The sequence below is a fragment of the Muntiacus reevesi genome, chromosome 1, assembly GCF_963930625.1.
Source record: "Muntiacus reevesi chromosome 1, mMunRee1.1, whole genome shotgun sequence".
NCBI lineage: Eukaryota > Metazoa > Chordata > Mammalia > Artiodactyla > Cervidae > Muntiacus > Muntiacus reevesi.
This window is the reverse complement of record NC_089249.1, coordinates 74,851,158-74,872,518: the sequence shown is the minus strand read 5'-3', so window position 1 is coordinate 74,872,518 and position 21,361 is coordinate 74,851,158. Positions and strand designations below refer to the sequence as shown.

Sequence of the window (21,361 nt, the reverse complement as noted above, 5' to 3'; positions counted from 1 at the left end):
CCCGAGGGCCTCTGACAGGCAGGGCTGGGGAGGGGCGAGGAGGGCTTGGCAGCTGCGTGCTCCAGGCTGTGGCCCTTGTCCCCAGGTCGCAAAGACGTGACCCTGAGGAAGCTGGACATCAAAGTGGAGACCGTGAACCGGGAGCCGCTCACGATGCATTCTGACCGGGAGGACGACACTGCCAGCGTCTCCACGGCGACCCGTGTCATGAAGGCCATCTACTCGGTGAGTGTCAGCTCCCCACCTCTTCTTCTCACTCTTGGGGCCAGCCCCACCCCAGGTCACTAAAACTGCCACTCTCTGCCCCCTCAGTTGACCTGCTTTGGTCCCATCCCCTCCACCCCACACTCACTCTCATACATACAGACCCATAAACATGCGCACGCTCCCCAGGCTAATTTTCTTGAGGACAGGCGGGTGGGACCTACACAGGCTTCCTTCACCCCATTCTCCCCGCAACAGCGTGTCAAGAGTTTTTTGACCCAACTGGAAGTTCTCTGGCCCAACTGCCTCAGTGCTCAGATGAAGAACAGCCCCAGAGAGGGGCAGGGATATAACACAAGCACTGCGCGTGATCACAGAATTGTTGCTAGAACCCGTATCTCTGGCCTCTTCCCACTATACTCCAGAGTCTCTGCGGGGAGAGGACGCAGGGTTCAAGTCTGCCCCTGGCCCAGACCCTTCCTCTTAACAGGCGGCCTCTGGGTGTGGGGATGGGGTGGGCAGGGCGGGCGAGAGCAGGCGTCCGTCTGCTGATGCCCAGCTCCTGCTCCTCTGCAGTCCTTCAAGGATGACGTGGACCTAAAGCAGGATCTGCGCTGTGACACCATCGACACGCGGGAGGAGTATGAGATGAAGGTACGGATCGAGGAAGGGCCAGCGCCCAAGGGTTCCCTGGAGGGGTGCGGGACATGACTCTCGGGCTCCAGGGGTGGGCAGAGTGGAGGTGAGGGCAGGTGTGCGGAGGCAGGGTCGGGAGATTAATGAGGGAACAGAGGAGATGAAGAGTTATTGGTTGAGAACCTGGGCAGAGCCAGAAGGAGGCCCAGAGGGCCTCGATGAGACTCCACACCCCTCCCCAAGACGGACCCACCTTCTCATCCTCTTCTCTCATTGCCACCCAGGACCCCACCAATGGCTACTACAACGTGCGTGCCCACGAAGACCGCCCGTCTTCCAGGGCAGTGCTCTATGCTGACTACCGCGCGCCCGGCCCTGCCCGCTTCGACGGCCGCCCCTCGTCCCGCCTCTCCCACTCCAGCGGCTACGCCCAGCTCAACACCTACAGCCGGGCCCCAGCCCCCGACTACGGCCCCGAGCCCACGCCCCCTGGTCCTGCTGCCCCCGCTGGCAACGACACCGCCAGCCAGCTGTCCTACGAGAACTATGAGAAGTTCAATTCCCATCCCTTCCCCGGGGCAGCAGGGTACCCCACCTACCGACTGGGCTACCCCCAGGCCCCACCGTCCGGCCTGGAGCGGACCCCGTACGAGGCTTACGACCCCATTGGCAAGTACGCCACCGCCACGCGATTCTCCTACACCTCCCAGCACTCGGACTACGGCCAGAGATTCCAGCAGCGCATGCAGACGCATGTGTAGGGCCGGCGCCTGGCCGGGGCGTCTCTGCGGGGCAGAGGAGAAGGCTCTCACAGCTGTTCCCTGATATTCAGGGACATTGCCCGTTGTTGCTCCCGTCCTGGACCAGCCTTCCTCCTCCCACCGCGGCAGGCAGGGAGCAGGTCTCCCGGAAACACCCCGTCCCGAGGATGGTGCTCTGCGCATGCCCCAGCCTCCTGGGCCTGCCCTTCCCTCTTCTTCGGGAGGATGTGTCTCTTCTGACCTGCACTCTTGCCTGGTCCTAGTCTGGGGACTGGGAAAGTGAAGGTTGCGGAGAGCAGAGGGGCCACTTTTTAGCATTCCCTTTCTATGCCGCCCCTCTGGCCTCACGTGAGCGGACGGGGCGGGGGGGGGGGTCCCGTGGGGAGGAGCAAGCTTTGGCCCAGAGGACACGGAGTGTCGGGGTGGGTGGCTCTGGTACAGATAGATTGCCTGGCCCGTCCCATCTGTTGTCCGCGTCATACCTTGGGTGCGTCTCTCCCTCCTCGGGACTGCAGAAGGGACCTTGGATTTGTTTTTTTTAGCCCTGGCACCGAGTTCAGATCCAGCTCAGCTGGGATTAAAATGCCAAGTCATCTTGGCTGCCCACTGTGGACACCTGTCTCTCTGCCTGCAGAGGGATCCAGGTATCTCCTCTAGCGCTGCCCTTTCCTCCTCCTCCTCCTCTGTGCTCCGCCAGCCGGTAGGTCAGGGGGTCGTGATGGAGAAGGAAAAGTCAGGAACCACGTTCTGAGTCACCAGCAAGACAGCAGAGCGCTACATAGCAGTTTCCAGAACCCACGCTAGAGGAAGCCCATCCAAGCCCCCTCTCCTCCCCAGCAGGCCCCACTTCCTGGCTTTAATGAGCCTGCCTGGGGAGTGTTGGTGAAAGTGGGGGTGCTATTGGCTATTCTTCAAAGACAACAAAAAATAATTTTTTAAAAAAAACCTCACTTGGGGAAAAAAATAAAAAGAAGCTGTAGGGAGCTCCCCACCCAAATACAAGTCCCAGTGGAAAAGAAAGGGGAAACCTGTTCTCTATCAGATTTCCAGTACCTTCCATTACTCTTTCAATCTCGAAGCACTTTGAATCCATTTTTAAACATTCAGGTGGTGAGACCTGTCACCCGATGGGCTCTATAGGACCGGAAGGGGGCCTGGCTGTCAGGCTCTGCTGTCCTACCCCAGAGCTGACCAGCTGGTTAGAGAGGCCACCTTCTGGGGGACATCTGTGGGAGATGTTCTCTTTAGACGGGTTTTCGTTTGTTACCTATCTCCCCCCCCGCCCCCCCTCCCCCGCCCCGGACCAATCAGATTGCTTCTTCCGCTTTCAGTGCCTTGAGTGTCCGGCTTTGGTTTACCGGCCCTGTGTGGGTGGCTGCATAGGGGTCCGGTACTGTCAGCGCAAACTCACTGCCGAGCGTTGCAGAGTTTAGGCGACAGACGGGCGAGGGGACCTAGTAAGAGAAAGGGCTGACCCGGTAAGGTCACACGGAAAGGCACTGCAGGCAGCCGCGGCCCATGAGGCCTCCCACGCCCACCCTCACCTCCATACACACACCTGCACGCACGCCCACATACGCATTCCACATGCTCAGCCGCCACCTCCTGACCAAAGAGAACGGGCGCTCCAAAGAGAACTCCCTCCTCTGCCCCGGCCTTCCCTTCCCAAGAAGCCTGGTCTGCTCTTTCCTTAGCTCAGCCCTAACGGGAGGGTCCTCTGTTGCAATTCCCAGAATGCGTTTTGCCCTTTCTCGTGGTCGCCATTCATTAGTCATGTTCGCTTTAATGAGTTACATGCTCATCAGCCACGGGCCATCACCACCTTTGCAGATGGGTCTTTGGGGTGACATTCCTCGCCATCCCCTGGCAGTGAGGACAGCGCATACCCTTTAGCTCCAGTTCTGGCCTCTCAGGCGGCATCTGCATCCTCCTCCTCTTCAGCAGGGGCAAGTCCCATAAACAGGCCCTTTCAGAGGCAGCATATAGTTTCGCAGTTATTCCATCCTTACCCCTGGAAGCTGACTCCTTCCTGCACAGTCCTTTTCTGTGAGTTTGGTGACATAAGGTCTAATAACGATGCAGGTTCCTGTTCAGGCATATTTTGATGATTTGCACAGGAGCCATGGGGTAATCTAAACAGTTAAAATCTAAAGATGGTGGCTTTTTAAACAGGAACATTCCAACTGACTTTTGTTTGGGGTTTGGCCGCGTTCTTTCGTTTCCTCCTTTTCGGTTTTAGTCCTGGGTACACTCTGTTGGTGGAGGGGAGGAGGCCCTAAAGTCACTGGTAACCCAGCTGACACTGCAGGGACATGGGTTTCAGAAGCCAGATAGTTATTTCCCTGTTCTCTGTTCCTTAACGCATTACCTGGGTATCAAGTGAGCACCGTGCAAGGCCCAGGGAGATGTCAGCATTCAAGACTGTCTCTGCCCTGTGCACTTTTTACTCTGGGTTGATCAGAATCTGAGGGGGGACCAACCTGTTAAGCCAATGGAATTGCCTTTCTGGGTCGTGGCAGGTGCCCTTGAGCTTGGACGGTTTTTACCTAAGGCTAGAATCCTCCAGCATGGTGCCTTGGCCCTTGATGTGGTCACTTTGGTGCTCCTGACTGCCTTCGACATTCTAGTGTTGGTGGGAAGAGCAAGGCATCCGGAGACGTGGGATCCAGTTCTGAAGCTGCCGTTTACTGAGTGACCTTGGCCTAAACCTCTAGGTTCATTGCCCACTATTTTCTAGTATTTAAGATGAGAAGGGAGAATTGTACAAACCTCAGATTGTCCCACTCTTGCATATTTTCTTTTGGTGAGGCGGAAGGGCTGCCATTCCTGGCAGGGATTTGGTAACAGCAGGTGGATGGGTGGGGGGAAGTTGAAAGGTTCTTCTCTTGAAAGAAACTTTCACTGTGGACTTCATCCTCTTGTCAGAAGTGTTGTGAATGAGTTTCCACTAAAAACCCCTTGATCTCAAACAGAAGCAAAAAGAATATCTTAAACTTCGGTGAAATTGATGTGGGATTATCCTTTGGATATAGTGCTGCTCCCCTGTCAGAAGCCTGACAGGTTTGTAAAGGTGTCTCTGGCCAAGGCAGGGCATGGTGACTTTCCTTCACTGTGCCCCCAGGTTCCAGGTAACCTCTGGGGAGAAATGGAAGCAGCCACACTCCACCCCAGTCCTCTGGAGCACTCCCATGGCCCAGAAAGCTGGTCTCAGAGTAAGGGGAAGCCTTCAGGCTAAGGCGTCTTGAGCTAGAGGGCAAGGTGTGAGAACAGCTGACCTGTCTGTTCAGAAGGGCAAGTGGTAGTGAGGAGGGAGTCCAGCAGTTATTGACTCCAGTTCTGCATCTTGAAGAGGTCCTTGTGATGCTGGGTGACCCACCCTCTCCTTGTGGAGGGTTCAGCTTGCATCCTAAATCCGGATCCCCCACCAAAGTCTAGGCACAATATTTGCATGAAGCAAAGTCCAACGTAAGTCAGAAAGGAAAGCGGCTCAGTGCTCACACAGATACCTCGCCTGCTTGGGATGGCAGAGGTTAGTCTGATCTCACCCCAGCCCTTCTCGTCTCCAAGCACTGCGCCCTCTCCTTGTGCAGGTGCTGCTTTTCCAATAATTTTGAGGGCAGCCTTTTCTGCTTGACAGGATGGAGCACACTGCCCTGGAGTCTCTTTTGCCCTGGTACCCTCTCATTAAATGGGTGGCTGGCTAGCTGGAGCCACACGTCCTGGGCTTTCTCAGATGGAATCAGATGGTGTCTCAGTGTATTTGGCTCATGTGCATTGCCGTTGTACACGGGCCACTCGGGTTTGGAGAAAGCCGTGTTAAAGACAAGACCTACCCCAGCTGTGCTGAACTGGCTCAGTGACATCACTTCCTCACTCTTTGCTGAGAGGGTGATTCTGTCCCCACCGCTGTATGCGAAGCACTCAGTCCTCAGAAACCCTGGCTTCGCTGCCAGCTTAGTGCTGTGTGCCATGAGCCAGGTCACCCACTCTGTGCCTCTCCAGGCCCTTCTGCATGGCGGGGAATCACTTGAAAGGCATTAGTGAAGCTTCCGACCCTGGTGGGACCAGTAAGGAGGTGATAATAGAACACTGAAGTGCGCAGACCAAGCGATGTAATTGGAAAGGCATTTATTTTTGTGAAGAGGCTATAAAATTAGCATTTAAATATCCCATCCCCTTCTCCTGGCCTTCCCCTTGCCACTGCTGCTCCTTTCCTGGAGGCCAGCCTGGTTTCTGAAAGGCATTGGCCTCACTTTTCAGCTGGGTCCTGACACTCCACCTCTGGGCTTCTGGAGAGGATGGAAGGATGTGTGGCTCAGGAGGGTTTCAGAATGGGGTGGGCGGGGGGGACCACATTTTCTTGCATCACTGTGAGGGAGCTCCAGGCCCTGTCCCTGGAGGAATAATTGCTGCGCAAAAGTCACAGGCCATACTGGGCGATTCTGGTACAAGCTTGCCCTTAAAAATAATAACAGTAATGATAATAACTCCATTTGCATAGAGCTTTCTGTCACTCATTCCTACCAATCTCCTGTCCCCTAATCCTGGCTTTTTGCTGTCCCCAACTACTGGCCTTTGCAAGTGTTGTTGGGCCAATGGGTTCTTCTCTTCTCATCTGGAGACTTTAGATGCTGTCTCCTGGGAGTACCCCTGACTCTGGAGAGAGAGCAGCCAAGTTGCCAATGCAATCAAACTCTGACACAGTCTTGCTAGCAATAGTGACCCAGGAGAGTTGGCTGCCTCCAGTCACACCAGAATGAGGTCCAGGGCTCCCTGGGGCCACATTTTCTAACCCCACTCTTCTTGGGATTACAGCCTCCATTTCTGGCTCCAGTTAAATTTTCTCCACCCAAGCCCCGATAATAAATGGATCCATGATGATAATTAAGAGGAAAAAAATATTATTTTTGTTAGGACAAACCATCGTAGATTTTTAGCAATGTGTATCTGTGTGTCCCTCACACCTTTTCCTATTCTGCCTTTTTTCATTTTCCTTTTTTTTTAAATATTATGTACTATATTTTTAGTCTCAAACACACTATATATTATATATATTTAATTTTTTTATATATATAAATATAAATGTTTTAAAAAGTACTATGTTTTGTGGTGTTTAATGTACAAGCAGCTCTAGTTACTTAAAAGCTTGCCTGATTTGGGGTGAAATGATCTGAATTGGAGGAGAAGATTGATTTGGGGATTGAGATGGCAGAGACTATTTATCTGTGTCACCTCCAGGCCGTGGGGCAAACACGTTTTAGTCACCAGTTTGTGAGTGTCGCAAAAGCCTGAGGCCAATTATGGCAGCTCAGGGACAAACAGCCAGAGGCTCCCTGCTTTTGGAACACAGCATCCAAATGTTCAGCGCCAAATTTGATTATGGGGATAGGAAGGGGAGCCTGAATCTGGGATCCAAATCCCAAAGGATTTGGGAGTGTGAGGGTGAACAGGACTGATTTCATTTATTTAAAAATTCAGTGGTTTGGGTAAAAGTTCAAAATCGCTGGGTCACCAGCCCTTTGAACTTGAAGTGAGACAGAATGAAAAACCAGATGGTGCAGCAGTATAGATACACACACACAGACCATCCTGCTGAGAAATTCTGGATTCCCCAAGTTTAGTAGAATTTGCAGAGATTTTGCTTTGCTCTTTTCACAGCAGTCTTAGAGGATAACTGGCAAAAAAAAAAGAAAAAAGAAAAATTGTTTTCAGATAATGTTTTTGAAAACTATAAATCACAAAAGAAATACAATGGTTTATTTCCTTCATCCAGGCTTCCCTGGTGGCTCAGACGGTAGAGAATCTGCCTGCAATGCAGGACACCTGGGTTCAATCCCTGGGTTGGGAAAATCCCCTGGAGGAGGACATGGCAACCCACTCCAATCTTCTTGCCTAGAGAATCCCATGGACAGAGGAGTCTGGCGGGTTGCAGTCCATAGGGTCGAAAAGAGTCGGACATGACTAAGATATACACATTTCCCTCATCCGGTTAAGAGTCCAGCAAACTAAAGATGATCCACAGCAGCCTAGTTGTACACAAGGGACACAGACACAGTCACAGACAGATAGGGACGTAGGAGCTGAAAAAAATACTTGAGAGAGTGCAACCCATTTCCAAGAAGGTTGTAGAGCATGACCAAGAGCTACTACAGAGGGAGGGGCGGGATGCAGTGGGGACTGCAGTTTCAGTGCATCCTGGACCTGTAGATAGCCCACAGGGCTGGGTGGGGATGAGAGGCCCATGCAGTGTGAATCTCCAGTCTACAGCCAGGTAAGTTGAACTGGCACAGGTAAAATACGGCATGATAGTTGAGATCCAGAAGTAAACAGAAGAGAGTTGGAAAAAAAAGAGAGAAGAAGCAAATTTATGCAATCATGGAAGCCCAAGTGCGTTCTCTTAGGCCAAGAAGTGTTAGGCAGGGTATCTCCTGTGCTGTGTGTATGCTCGGGATGCACTTTATTTGTCTCTGCATCCCCAGAGCCCAACCCCAGGGTCAGCAGGCACATGGGGACGAGTCTGGGAGCTGTATAGGGTGCCACATGCTGCTTGTCACACCATAGTTCATGTGCCCTAGGTCCAAACTGAAACGCTGGAGTTTGGAGCAGAGAAAGAAGACACCATCCCAGAAGGTAGGAGACGTAGGTTTGTCTCAGGTTCATCTTACTAGCTGACTGAGGTGTAAGATCTGGGGGGAATGAGGGTGGTAGGAGTCATGACCTTCTTTTTGATTGGTGGTAGATGACAGTGTGGTGTTTCAGGAATCTTAATCATCAGCCTCCTGGTTCCAACCAGTCTGGGGTCTATGGATTTGTGGTCAGCATGTAGTCATCATCCTCCACCTGGATGGGGGGGTCTTAGTTCCCACAGAACAACTCAAAGAAGTGTGTCTGATTATTAGCTATGTCCCTCAAGAGGAACTAGGACTCTGATCACTGAACTATTGTTTCTTGCCTGCTTTCCCTGTGTTTGTACATCCCCTCACTTCCCTAATTAGTAACTGCTTGAGTCTGCTCTTCAGAACCCAGAGAAGCCCTAGGACAAATAAGAAATGGGGACACAGGCCCCTAGGAGGGTCCTGCAGGGTCCTCTTCAGTTTCAAGTCCCCCTTTTCTTTGATATCCCTCAATCCTTAAGGGAACAGGGGTGGGTGGGGCAAGAAATGGAATAAGGTGTTAGATGGCGAGATTAATCGTAAGCTTGGCAGGGGGACTCAATTTTAGGGGGAATCCATTCATATCTAGGCCACAGGAGCCTGTCTCCTGTATTAGACCTATTCCTATGCAGGGGCCCAGGCCCTTCTCCAAGTCACTCGCAGCCTGAGGGCAGGTAGGAATGACACCAACAGCCCCTTTACCACCACTGTCTGCAGAGTTTAATAGGCTCCTCGCTCCTTGAGAGGTCTCCTGCCTCACAACAGGAGCTCTTGCCCTTGGTACAAACCTGCTCCTGTCTGTACTTTCACACCGAAAGCATGAACTTCAAAGTCCTCCAAGATCACCTTAGATCACTCAGCCCTCCCTTCCACTTACCCAACATTTCAACACAGTCTAACAGAATCATGCCTTGTTTGGAGTAACCTCTGCACTTTGTTTCCTCTATGCTTTTGTCCAGGCTCCCTTTTTGCCTGGAATGCCCTTGTCCTTTGACTTTCTTATTGCAAATTTTACCTATATTTATGGCCCAACTCAAAGGCCATCTCTCCCAGGAAGCCCTGCCTGATTTATCATGTGCTCACCTTCTCTATCTCCTGGGAAGTCTCAGGACAGGTGGCTACATCTCACAGATCTCATTTGTGACCAATTGGTTTGATCACAGGGTTTTGTGTATAACACATCAGTATTTTCCTCTTAAGATAAGGGCATTTGAAGGCAGGGATCCTATATCTTTTTGTTTGTTTGTTTAGTATGCTTATCACCCAACAGAGTCCCTGGCATATAGTTGCTCAATATGTTCTAAAGGAATACAGGGATGGAGAGAAGGGAACCCAGCGCACCAACATGATGCATAAAAGAAATTTACCCTGGAGCAGTCCATCCTTGATGAAGTGGGATTGCATGGTGATTAAAACATGGGCTCTCAAGTCAGTCTGCCAGGCTGACAGATATTACCAGTACTCACTAATATTGAGTCCTCTATTTGAGTCCCCTGGCTATTGGGCAAGGCCAGCCTGACTAGTTTTGGCCAGTGTTCTGTAAACAGAAGTGACATGTCACTTCCAGACCAAAGCATTTAATTGCTAGTGAGACCCTCCAGCTCTTTCTTTGCCTGCCATAGCAACGGGAGCTCATTTATTCCAGATGGTATAACTTCATTGGAAGTCCCTCTCGGCCTGGGTCCCTGAGTGATAATGTGAAGCAGAACCCTTTTGCCAACCCACGATGAACGTGCAGTTTGAGGGAGAAGCGAATCTTCGTTTTGTTAAGATACTGACGTTTTGGAGCTGTTTGTTGCTGCGGCATTATTGTGCCCTGTCCTGACTGGTACAGAGCTTCATCGTCTGCTCCTGCTTAATCTTGGATAATGTTGGGGATGAAGAAGTTTTCTTCTACCCTTCTAGGTTCTCCTGACTTAAGAATTAAATTGACCTGAGGCATAGGAGCAAATCACCCAGAAATTAGTGGCATGTATACAGGGTAAAGATCCAGGAAAACTGAGGAGCTTACTTGACCAAAGCCCTTTCCTTAAATACCATCCTCAAATACCATGAGATCAGCTAAAGACAAAAGAGGAGGTTGAGGGTGGGGAGAGTCAGTTATGGGAAGTTATAGTCACCCAGCAAACAAGGGTGATTATGATACAGGTTTAAGTTTTTGTCTTCTTCCTTGGTAAGAACTTCTAGAGATTTGGTCATCCTACTCTTTGCAGTACGGGGAGGGAGACTGTGATAAGTGGAGATTTCCCTTATAAGTGTAAATGTTTCTTGTTATTGTTCTGCTACCCAATCATGTCCGACTCTTTGCGACCCCATGGACAGTTTCTTACCATAGGGCAATTCCCATGTCCTTTAGAGCCCTTCCCAAGTCTACTGTTTCACAGAAAACACCCAGATTAAAACAAGATGCCAAAAACATATTTTAGGGTGGCAAATTCTGTTCCCCTACAGCAAGTTACTTTATCTCTCTGCATCTCACTTTTCTCCCTGTGAAATGGACTAGTAGTTCCTTTTCCCATATAAAGTACTTAGCAGAGTTCCCAGCAAGTGAATATTCAGTAAATGTTAGCTTGTATTAGCCTAGAGAAAGGGGAGCAGTGAGCATATGCCCCTTTCACCTCTACCCCTTTTCCTTAAAGACATCACAAAAGGTGTCAACAACTGCCAAAGGGTTATGAAAAGACCATGGCCTCTGGAATGAGAAGATTTAGGTTAACATCTCAGCAGTGTCTCCTGGAACTCTGATTCAGGGCAGGTCAGCACATCTTTCTGAGCTGCCTTTTCTTTATCTGTAAAATGTTGTGAACACTCAGTGAGATGAGGTACACAAAAACCCTTTGTAAATTGCTAAAAGCTATTCAAATGTGAGTTGATTACTTGGGTATATTAACACACTAGCACCCCACTCCCACCCATCGCCACTGTCTGCAGCATGCATGCCACACACCTCGCTCCTACAACCATACCCCCTCCCCTACCCTTGTGCACAAGATACTGGCAGCCCTAACAGTGACCTGGTATTGATAGCCTGTGCCCATCCAGCTGGGGCGACAGAGCCCGCCTTTATGGTCCCCAAGGTTCTAGAACCAAAAGATCCCCTCTGCAAAGCAGAAACCCGGGGGAGGAGAGAGATCACTTCATGGCACTCACTTTCCCATTTCCTTTACTCATTGTAATTAACTACACAGAGGCAACCTCCTGGGGAGAGCAGAGCCATCAGCTCCCAGAACTGAACCCAGAGCTTTTTCTTTTTGTTCCTCTCCACATAATACTACTCTCTTGGTGGTCGCTTTGCAAACGCAACCTGCATTCATTTGCAAACTGGGAAATATTTCATATTTTGAGGCTCAGATAAATGTTCCATCTCCCCAGAAGAGACACAGGTTGGGACTTCTTTGCAAATAGTCTCAAACCTCCTAGTCTGGCTGCTCAGTGATACTGTAGCCTGAGGGATGACCAAAACCTTGCTCTTCTCAGAGCCCTCACAAAAATAGATGCTTACCTGTGGAGAAGAGAATCTCAAAAATTGAAGGCATCTCTGGGGCCAACTACGGACCCAAAGGAGGAGCCGCTATTCTGCCTCAGAGACAAGCAGGCTTTGCGTCAAGGCCATCCGGGGACTGGAAAACAGGGTGGTTTTTTATGGAGTCTGGGCTTTGGAATCCGAATGTTTGGGCTTCCTTCCAGCTTTTCCAGGCACCAGCTCGATGCCTTTGGGAAAATCATTTGACCTCTTTGGGCCTCGGTTTCCTCGCTGATAAAAATTGTTCCTTCGTTCATGCAAAAAATATTTATCGAACATTCCCCATATGTCTGGCATTATTTCAAACCCTGGGGGCTACAGCATGGAACATTGCAAAGTCCCTGCTCTTGTGGCGCTTATGTTTTAATGATGTGAAAGGGACAATAAACAGATAAGTGTGTGTCAGATAATGGTAAGTACTCTGAAGAGACGCAGAGCTGAGTCCAGGGGATCATGAGGGATGGACTTTGTGTTGGGTGGTCAGAGAAAGCCTCTATAAGAGGACAGGTAAACTTGGAAAAAGAATATTCCAGGCAGAGGGAACAGCAGCTGTGAAGATCCTGAGGCAAGAAATGAGTTTAAAGGATTTAAGGCTCAGCAAGGAGTCTGTACGGGGAGAGTAGAGAGAGGTGGTAGGAGATCCTGTCAGAGAGAAAGATGGAGTCAAACAGATCCAGGAGAACTTGGAGGCCATTGAAAGGACTTTGGAAATTATTCTGAGATGGGAAAATGAAGTAAATCAAGCCATATGTGATTGCTGTTTTCATAGATCAGAAATGGTCGAACATCAGCAATTTTATATGGTTCAACGTAATGGATGTAAACATTGCTGTTGCTCTTTACTCGCTAAGCTATGTCCAACGCTTTTCAACCCCATGAACTGTAGCCCGCCAGCCTTCTCATGCAGTATTGTTAATTTATTATTACTACTTTTTAAAGAAACCAAGTTTTTCTATTATTTCAGCAGTATTAATTAAAAGACATTTCTTCCTTCCACTGAGCACGAACGAATCTGCCTCCTTGCAATTTTCTCCCAATGCTGTAATTCTGCCTTCAGGGCACTGCTGTCTGTACTCACCACCCCGTTTTCCCAAACAACTCTTTTGGTATTGAAATGCAGTTGTCAGAATGTCATGCTCCTTTTGAGATACCTCTTTTCCAAGTTACATATTTCTGATTCTTAATTTTCTCTTATGATATAGTTTCCCGACTCTTCCACATCTGCTCTTTTGAGTGAGTTTTGAACAACTGCTAGAAAACAACCTTACCTACTTTCGCCCCACTAGTCTGAGGGACCATTCCCAACCTCAACCCAGTAAGGTTCTCTATGTTCCTTCACCTCCTTACAGTCAATAAGTACAGACAGTATCTCCTGACTGTTCCCCAAAAGAGAGCGGAGGCCCCTTAACCTTCCAGTGACCCTGAGTCCTACCCCCCCCACTGCAGTGAGAGTACCAGATTCTCAGGCAATAATCCCGAGAAAATGGAATAAGAGGGATTCCCAGGCCTGACACCTCAACTTAGATTCTTCAGGGTCCCCCAAAACTTGGAATGCTCTGTGTGGAATGCCAACTTTCTTGGAATGGCCTACTTGGAATTTTTTAATGGCTAGCATCACAGTGTTTCAGGCTTGGCTTCTAGGATTTAAGATCTGTTAGCTGTCTGGTTTTGAAACCGTGCAACTCAGACTGGGACCTGAATCCATGGCCTCTTAACTAAGATCACACACCTGGTCTCAGGAATGAATGAAGCGCAGATTCTTGATGTCTCCTTACAGGAAGAATTCAGAGGCAAAATGATAGGTAAGAAGTGGGTTAGAAACACTCACAGACAGAGTGTGGGCCAGACCAGATGGTGAGAGCGGCACCAGGGCATGGGGTTGTGTTTTTACAGGGGTGGGTAATTTCATAGGCTAATGAGTGGGAGGAGTGTTCTAGCTATTTGGGGGAAGGGGTGGGGATTTCCAGGAACTGGGCCACCACCCACTTTTTGACCTTTATGGTCCATCTTGGAACTGTCCTGGCACCTACGGTGCGTCAGCTTGCTGATGTGTTAAAATGAGTATGCACTGAGGCTTAAGGTCTAGTGGAAATTGACTCATCTGCCATCTTGGACCTAGTTGGTTCTAATCACTTCATGTCAAGTCCTTGGGCTATGTCATTTTCTTTCTTTCTTTCTTTTTTTTTTTTTTTAAAGATTGTGCCCTGTCCTCTTCCTTTCTGTGTTCAGTTTGAGAATCAGGAGATACGGGTTCAAGTCTAGTTATGGCAGCTTTCTGAGCCTCAATTTTCTTATCCATAAAATGGGAATAATGATCCTGTGTCATCAACTGAGGGAAGAGCTAGCACAATGGGATATTAAATAAGCATGTTTCCCCAAACCCACCATGAGGCCTGGCCCTCACTGCTATCCCCTAGTTGGTCCTTCAGCACTGCCCAGACCCCTGCAGTGCCTAAATGTTTTCTCTGTTTCCATTCTTTGTGTCCCTAGATTCCGTTCTCCGCAGCAGGGCACTGATAGTGATTCCCTAGGGAACTGTTACCCTGTGTGCATGCGTGCTCAGTCATGTCCTACTCTTTGCAACCCCATGAAGTGTAGCCTGCCAGTCTCCTCTGCCCATGTGATTTCCCAGGGAAGAATACTGGAGTGGGTTGCCATTTCCTTCTCTAGGGTATCTTCCTGACCCAGGGATCAAACCCAGATCTCCTGCATTGCAGGTGGATTCTTTACTACCAGGGAAGTCATCGTTACCCTACTTGGGGAGAAAAAGAATCTCTTCTTAGTTTCACCATCAATGCTAAAAAATTAGACTTTAACTAAAATTATGCAACCTGAGTAATCATTTTAAAATGTAAATCACATCACTTCACTGCTTTGCTCTGGGCCTTATGGCTTCTTATTCCACTTAGAATAGATCCACTCTCATTTCCAACAGGCCCTACCTTACCTGGCTCCTGCCGATCTCCATTCTCAATTGGTTGCTTACCACTCTAGTTCCACCAGCCTTGCTCTCTTCATCCCTGGATCCCTTTCTCAGTGAAACTACCTGAAGTATGCTAGGGTACTTCTGGGGTACCAGAAACTACCTGGGGTACGCTTAGGATAGGGAAAGTCTAAGTGTTAGTTGCTCAATTGTGTACGACTTTTTGTGACCCCATGGACTGTAGCTCACCAGCTCCATGGCTCTCTCCAGGCAAGAATACTGGAGTAGGTAGTCATTCCCTTCTCCAAGGGATCTTCCTGACCAAGGGATCGAACCCCGGTCTCCTGTATTGCAGGTAGATTCTTCATTGTCTCAGCCACCAGGGTAGGGAAGAAGCTAACATTTATTAAGTAAATGTGCCAAGCACTTTCATAAATATGATTACATGCAACGTTCAGAAGAATGGGCCTTGGAAGTCAAGCCTTAAAGGGAATTCCCCATTCTCCATCCCAGGTCCCACGGGGCCAGCTCAGAAAAGATCAGCAAATAAACCCAAGAAACTTCCAGCCTCAGAGCCCCCAGGCCTCCAGCTCTCTCCTTCTAATAACCTAAAGGGCTATTAACAATCTCTTCACTTATTAAAGCAATATTTTTTTTTTGGATGCCTGTCCCTATGGTCTGACCACATGTCACAGAATGAAGCTGGAATGCCAGATCATCCTTTAAAAGGGCAGCCCCTCTCTAGGGTAGGAAAAGAGAGACAGACCTCATTGTTCAAAACCACCCCTCTCTTTCTCTTTTAAAAAAAAATATTTATTTATTTGGCTGTACCAGGTCTTAGCTGCAGCATGAGGGATCTTTGATCTTCATTGTTGCTTACTGAATCTTTAGTTGAGGCAATTGAACTCCTAGTTGCAATGTGTGGGGTATCATTCCCTGACCAGGGAGCAAACCTGTGCCCCCTGCATTAGGACTGCAGAGTCTTGGCCACTGGACCACCAGGGAAGTCCCAAGAATTGTCCCTTTCTTATGGGAGGGCATAGCCTCCTCCAGTGCTGGGCAAAGGTTTGTCTTGGATTAGAAACTCCATGTGGAGGAAGAGAATTCCCTGGTGGTCCAGTGGTTAGGACTCTTCACTGTCACTGCCAAGGATCCAGGGTTCAATCCCTGGTCAGGAAACTAAAATCCCTCAAGCCATGTGGCAAAAAAAAAAAAAAAAAAAAAAAAAAGAAAGAAAGAGAGAGAAAGAGAAAGAACAAAGAAAATCCCATGGAGGTAGATAAACCTTAGGGCAGATGGAGATACTTTGGGGATTCTGGTAGGTTGAGGACAAAAAGTCTAATATTTGAGTTCAATCATGTGGGCTGGTTGTGCTCTGAATCAGGGAACTGGGATCCGTCAGTGATGATGACATTGACATCTTCACACTTTTTATCTGTGAAAAATCAGGGGGAATTTGGACCACTGAATTGTGAGTTTGCTTCTAAGCACTAACAACTAGGATTCCATGATTCTGATATCTTGTAGGGATACCAACTTAGTGGCAATGAAGCTACCTGATTTTCAGGACAGTACATTTCCAAATGCTCCTCTCCAGTTTTCTGTTCAGAACCGTTGGCTTCTGTGTAACATTTATGGCACAGCGGTAGCAAGAGGAAGAATAAAAGTTTTTTGACCCTAAGTCTTTCCCACCAGAACTTGTTTCCTTCATACATGGCATGGACTTAGTGCAACATCTCTGACTCCTGGGCCTCCATAATCACAGGAAAGAAAAAGAAAAAAAAAGAAAAGAAAACACAAAAAGACAACTCACTCATATTTAAAGACTCAAATCAGGAGTTATCTCTTTTGGGAAGACCTCCATTCCTATGACCAATCAGTGATCCTTGCTTGTCATCCTGAAGCACCCCCCTAATACACTCCCCTCCATCTGTGCCTCTGTCATTGTTATACCCAGCACAGCTTACCAAAGTGTTGGCACTTTAAAAAGGAATTATGTTGCCAGCTGCAAACAAACAAACAAAAAAATACTTCTTCCTTTCCATAATATGGTGCCCTCCAGCTAATAGCCAAACTCTCTCCTTCCATTCCCAGCTAAGTTTTGGGAAATCCAAGGCCTGTGGTTTCCCACTTTTATCACTTCACCACCTGAACACATGACAGTCTATCTTCTGATCCTGCCAAACCTTCCAAACGGATCTTGCTCTAGTCATCAGATCCAATGGTCACTTTTCAGTTATTTTCTTCTGTTACAGTGTCACTTTAAAAGTTTCATTTATTTGGCAGCACTGGGTCTTATTTGCAGCATTTGGGATCTTGTTCCCTGACCAGGGATCAAACCCCAGCCCATTGCATTGACAATGGCTCCCTGTCAAGGTCAGAACAAAATTAAGCCCATTAACAAGTCAGTGGAGGGCTCCATGAACTGGCCCTCTCTGTCAAGCCCCATGTCTGGTTCAGTCCGTTTCTAGGGTTTTAGGAGAACACTTGTGAGTCTACTTACAGCTCCCCATCATGTGGGCCATGCCATTTCCTGCCTCCTTCGAATGGGTTCTCTCCTTGGAAAACAGAGAGAACTCTCTTGTTTTTGTTCATCCCCCTTGACCTTTTCTAAGCTAACCCCTGGGCTTTGCCTCCTGCCTGGAGATTTTCTCTCCTCCTGCACTGTCTTGATATAGGTTCCTCGTAGGTGCTCTTTTCCTGTGCCCTCATCTCTGGAGCCAGAGTCACAGGCAGGTTTGTGACTGTTGGCCTATCTCAGGAAAAACTCTGGCTCCCCTGCTTTTTTCTTTCTATGCACTTGGCACACTGGCTTGTCACTTTTATTTGAGTGGCTTCCTCATGAGACTGGGATCTCCTTGCAGGCAAGGACTAGGCTCCGTATGTACCCCTTTCCCTTCTCAATGTCCTCTTCCTACACACTTTCTGAGGATGGCTAATCTCCCCTGGGGAGGTTTGGAAATCATGTAACTCAGACTGGGACTTGAATCCACAGTCTTTTAACTGAGATCACACACCTCATCTCAGGACCTATTGAAACTCAGGTTCCTGATGTCTCATCCCAGAAAGAATTCAGTGAGAGACAAGTGATAGGTAAGAAGTCAATCTGTTTAGAGAGATCTATAGAGTGTGCGTCATTTCAGGAGGTGAGAGGCCCCCACATACGTGGTGGTTAGTTTTTATGGCCTAGGTAATTTCATAGGCGGGGCTTCCCAGGTGGCACTAGTGGTAAAGAACCTGCCTGCTAATGCAGGAGACATAAGAGCTACGGGTTCGATCCCTGTGTTGGAAAGATCCCCTGGAGGAGGGCATGGCAACTCACTCCAATATTCTTGCCTGGAGAATCCCATGAACAGAAGAGCCTGGTGGGCTACGGTCCATAGGGTCGCAAAGAGTCAGACATGACTGAAGTGACATAGCATGCACATAATTTCATAGGCTAATAATAGGTGGGAGGATTATTCCAACTATTTCAAGGAAGGGGTAGAGATTTCCAGGAATTGGGCCACTGCTGGTGTTTTGATCTTTGATGGTCCTCCTGGTAACTGTCATGGTGCTGGTGGATGTATCACTTAGCGTGCTAATGTATTACAATGAGCATGTGATGAGGCTCAAGGTCCACTGGAAGTCAAATCTTCTACCACCTTGGACCTACTTGGTTCCAACCAGTTTTTGTCATGTTCTGTGGCTATGTCATTCTCCCAAAGATGGTGCCCTGCCCCCTTCCCTCCTGTTTCAAGTTCACCCGATATGTAACATCTATGTATAGTTCCTCTGCCCTATATAGACTCTCAAGGCAGAACAGGAATTGCAGGAAGCCAATAATAAGTGGCAGAAAAGAACCTGTGATAAATTGATTTGGATCTCTAGTTTCATTTTTTACACTCATTCATTGTTTCATTCAGTGATTCAGGGCTAAGTCTCTGGGGTATACAGATAAGTAAATAAAGCTTTCTGCCCTTCAGAAATGTGCAAATAACAGAGACCTGTATGCACGTAAATGTAGTATGTGATGTAACTGCCAGATACCAGGAATCTGAACACAGTGCCACCTTAGCAGAAAGAAGAAAGCCATTGCTGGTAACGGTGGGGGGTTCAGAGTGAGAACTGCTGCCCTCTGACAGGGACTGGGAGGATGAGAAAGCCTGCTTTTTCAAAAGCAGAAAGGCATTCCAGGCAGGAGCAAGTGACCCGACAAAGACAGAAGCTCTTGGTGTCGTTTTCCTGGGATCAGCCAACATTCAAAAACTTGTCTGTGTGCTGGATGCAGATGGGCATACGGGTGCAAACCGGTGTTCAGTTTGGAGGTTCTCCCAGACCTATCCCCATGCGCCCTTGAACTCTCGGGCACCCGGTGCAGCCAGCCACGCTGGGATAGGACTGCAGGCTCCGGGGGCGGTGGGGGCGGGCGGCGCAGCGGACCCGGTGGGCACCGCGGGGCTGCCTCTGCCCGCCGGCAGCCGGGCCTCCTCCGTGCGCCTCTCCACGCCTGGTTTATTATGCACGAGGCAGGCAATTTGCCTTCCGCCCCGGGGACCCATCTCGGAGACAAGAAGGTAGTTTGTTCTCTGTAATGGCTTCTGCTGGAGTGTGGCGGCGGGAGCAGGGAGTTCGGGCGGGCGGGGAGCCGGGAGCAGGGAGCGGGGAGAGAGCGCGGTGCGCAGGGCGCCTCCTAGCGGCCACTCGGAGCCCGAAGCCAGCGCGGGGGAAGCCAACTCGTTTTCTCTACCCTTCTTCCTGCTGCCTTTTTTTGCTTCTTAAGCGGTTTCCTTTGTTTCTCCCATTTCCCTCTGTCTTTCGGCTTCATATCCTTTGAGCCTCACTTAGTTTTTCCTTCCCTCGATTCCTCCCTATCACTCTCTTCTTTGTGCTGGGACCGGAGATGAGAGGGGTAGGAGGGATACAGGGATGATTAAAACACATCTCTCCCCGCGTGGAATTCAGCCTCGCAGGGAAATTTGGCTCACTCCTTTCCTGGGTTCGGCCACCTCTGCCTCGCCTTTCCCCTTTGGCATATTCCTTATCAGTTTCTTAGCCAATTCTAATCTCTGTCCCTATGCCCACAGGAAAACACCCTCAGTACCCTGCCTGTCATTTCCAGGGGCTGAAAAAATCAAGATTGATCCCAAGGAACTTCCCTGGTATTCCAGTGGCTAAGAGTGGAACTCCTAATGCAGGAATCCCAGGTTCATCCCCTGGTCAGAGAACTAGATCCCACCTGGTGCAACTAAATTTGTGTGCCGCAACTAAAGATTCCGAATGCCAGAGCAAAGATCCGGAGTGCCCCAAATTAAGATCCCATGCAGCCAAATAAAAAAACAAAATATTAAGGAAAAAAAATAAAAAAAGGACTGATTCCAACCTGAAGTGTTTCCTTCCTAAAGTCAAAAGTCTTCTAGGACAAAGAGAAAGAGAGAGAGTGAAGAGAGATTGAAATCCAGACTGCCAGGCTGGCATCTCTTGGGATCATCTTCTTCCAATGAGGGTTGACTAAATCAGCCACTTGACCATCTTCTCAACTGTAAGTTTCATTCACAATCTCAAAAAGAAGCTGGAAGTTGTCTGTCTCTTTCAGAATTATTCCCTGAGATTTCATCACCCCTCAACTTTTTTACTGTGCCATCAACACCAAAACAGTTCAGGCAATGGAACTTGTGTCCACGCAGGCATCTGCATAGCAGGGTATGAGCACTGAGCGAGCAGCGAGTGCTTCAGTGGATGAGCTGTGTGCTCCTGATGGTTTTCCTCCCCTCTGAGCCTCAGTTCTCTCATCTGCAAAAATAAAAACGTTGCATTGGATGGGCTCAGAAATCCACAAACTGTGCTAATCCACGACTCTATGTTAGAGGTAGAGACTGTCCCTAATATCCCAGGCAGGAGACTGTCTTCTATGGTCATAGATTCAGGAAGGTTCTCTGTACAAGGGGAGCCTGTGAATGGAAGGGAGTGTCAGGGTAGGCTGGGGCAGGGAAGAAGGAGCAGGAGTCATTTGGGGCAGATGTGTCTGAAAGAAGCAGGGGATGAGGAGCTGGGCTGGGATGCAAGTGTAGCCTCAGAAGAGAGTGCGGGGACTGGGAAGGTTGGAAAGTGAAGGGCTGGGGGTTGAAGCCCAGAGCTTAAGGACACCTCAGGTGATGTCTTCAGTGTGGAGGAAGTTGAAAGGCTCTCAGGGAGCAAGGATGGAGTGGCAGGAGGAGCCAGAAGGGCCCCAGGAGGCCTGGTGGAAGAGAACAAGAGAGGGCCCAGGCCAGGGGTTGAGCAGGGACAGTGGTCTAAGAGCCTCAAGGACATGTGACTTGGAGAGTGAGGAGGGGCTGTGTTGTGGGGACCTGAACCTTCCTGCTGAATCCCTTCCAAACCTGCTGTCATCTGAGGACCCTGTCCCCTGAGATTTACTGAACTTTCTTATTCCAAAGAACTTGTGGGTTTATGCCCAAGGGGTCTCCTCCTCCCCCTCAGGAAAGGGTAAGTGGTTTCTTGCGGAAAGGCAGGAAGACCCTGGGTGTGGGTGTTTGGGTGGGGGCAGGTGTATGTACTGGGAGGTCTGTGTAGGGAATGGGGATGCACGGATGGACTGGGGTATACCTGAACCAGGGTGTGGATGTGTGTGTGTGCACAGGCGCCCAGAGGAATGAGGATGCTGCTGGGGCTGTGTGGGGCT

The 21,361-nt window shown here is 49.1% G+C and overlaps 1 protein-coding gene across 2 annotated transcripts in view; it reads left to right on the top strand.

Annotated features, from left to right (window-relative positions):
- Nucleotides 1-6,698, top strand: part of KIRREL1 (kirre like nephrin family adhesion molecule 1) — a 104,143-nt gene extending 97,445 nt beyond the window's left edge. For both annotated transcript variants that reach the window (XM_065901592.1, XM_065901591.1), the window contains exons 13-15: nucleotides 86-225; nucleotides 781-858; nucleotides 1,125-6,698. In XM_065901592.1, the coding sequence (XP_065757664.1) occupies nucleotides 86-225; nucleotides 781-858; nucleotides 1,125-1,601 (695 nt within the window). In that variant the 3' untranslated portion in view covers nucleotides 1,602-6,698. The remainder of the gene's footprint in view (nucleotides 1-85; nucleotides 226-780; nucleotides 859-1,124) is intronic.
- Nucleotides 6,699-21,361: the final 14,663 nt, after the last annotated feature.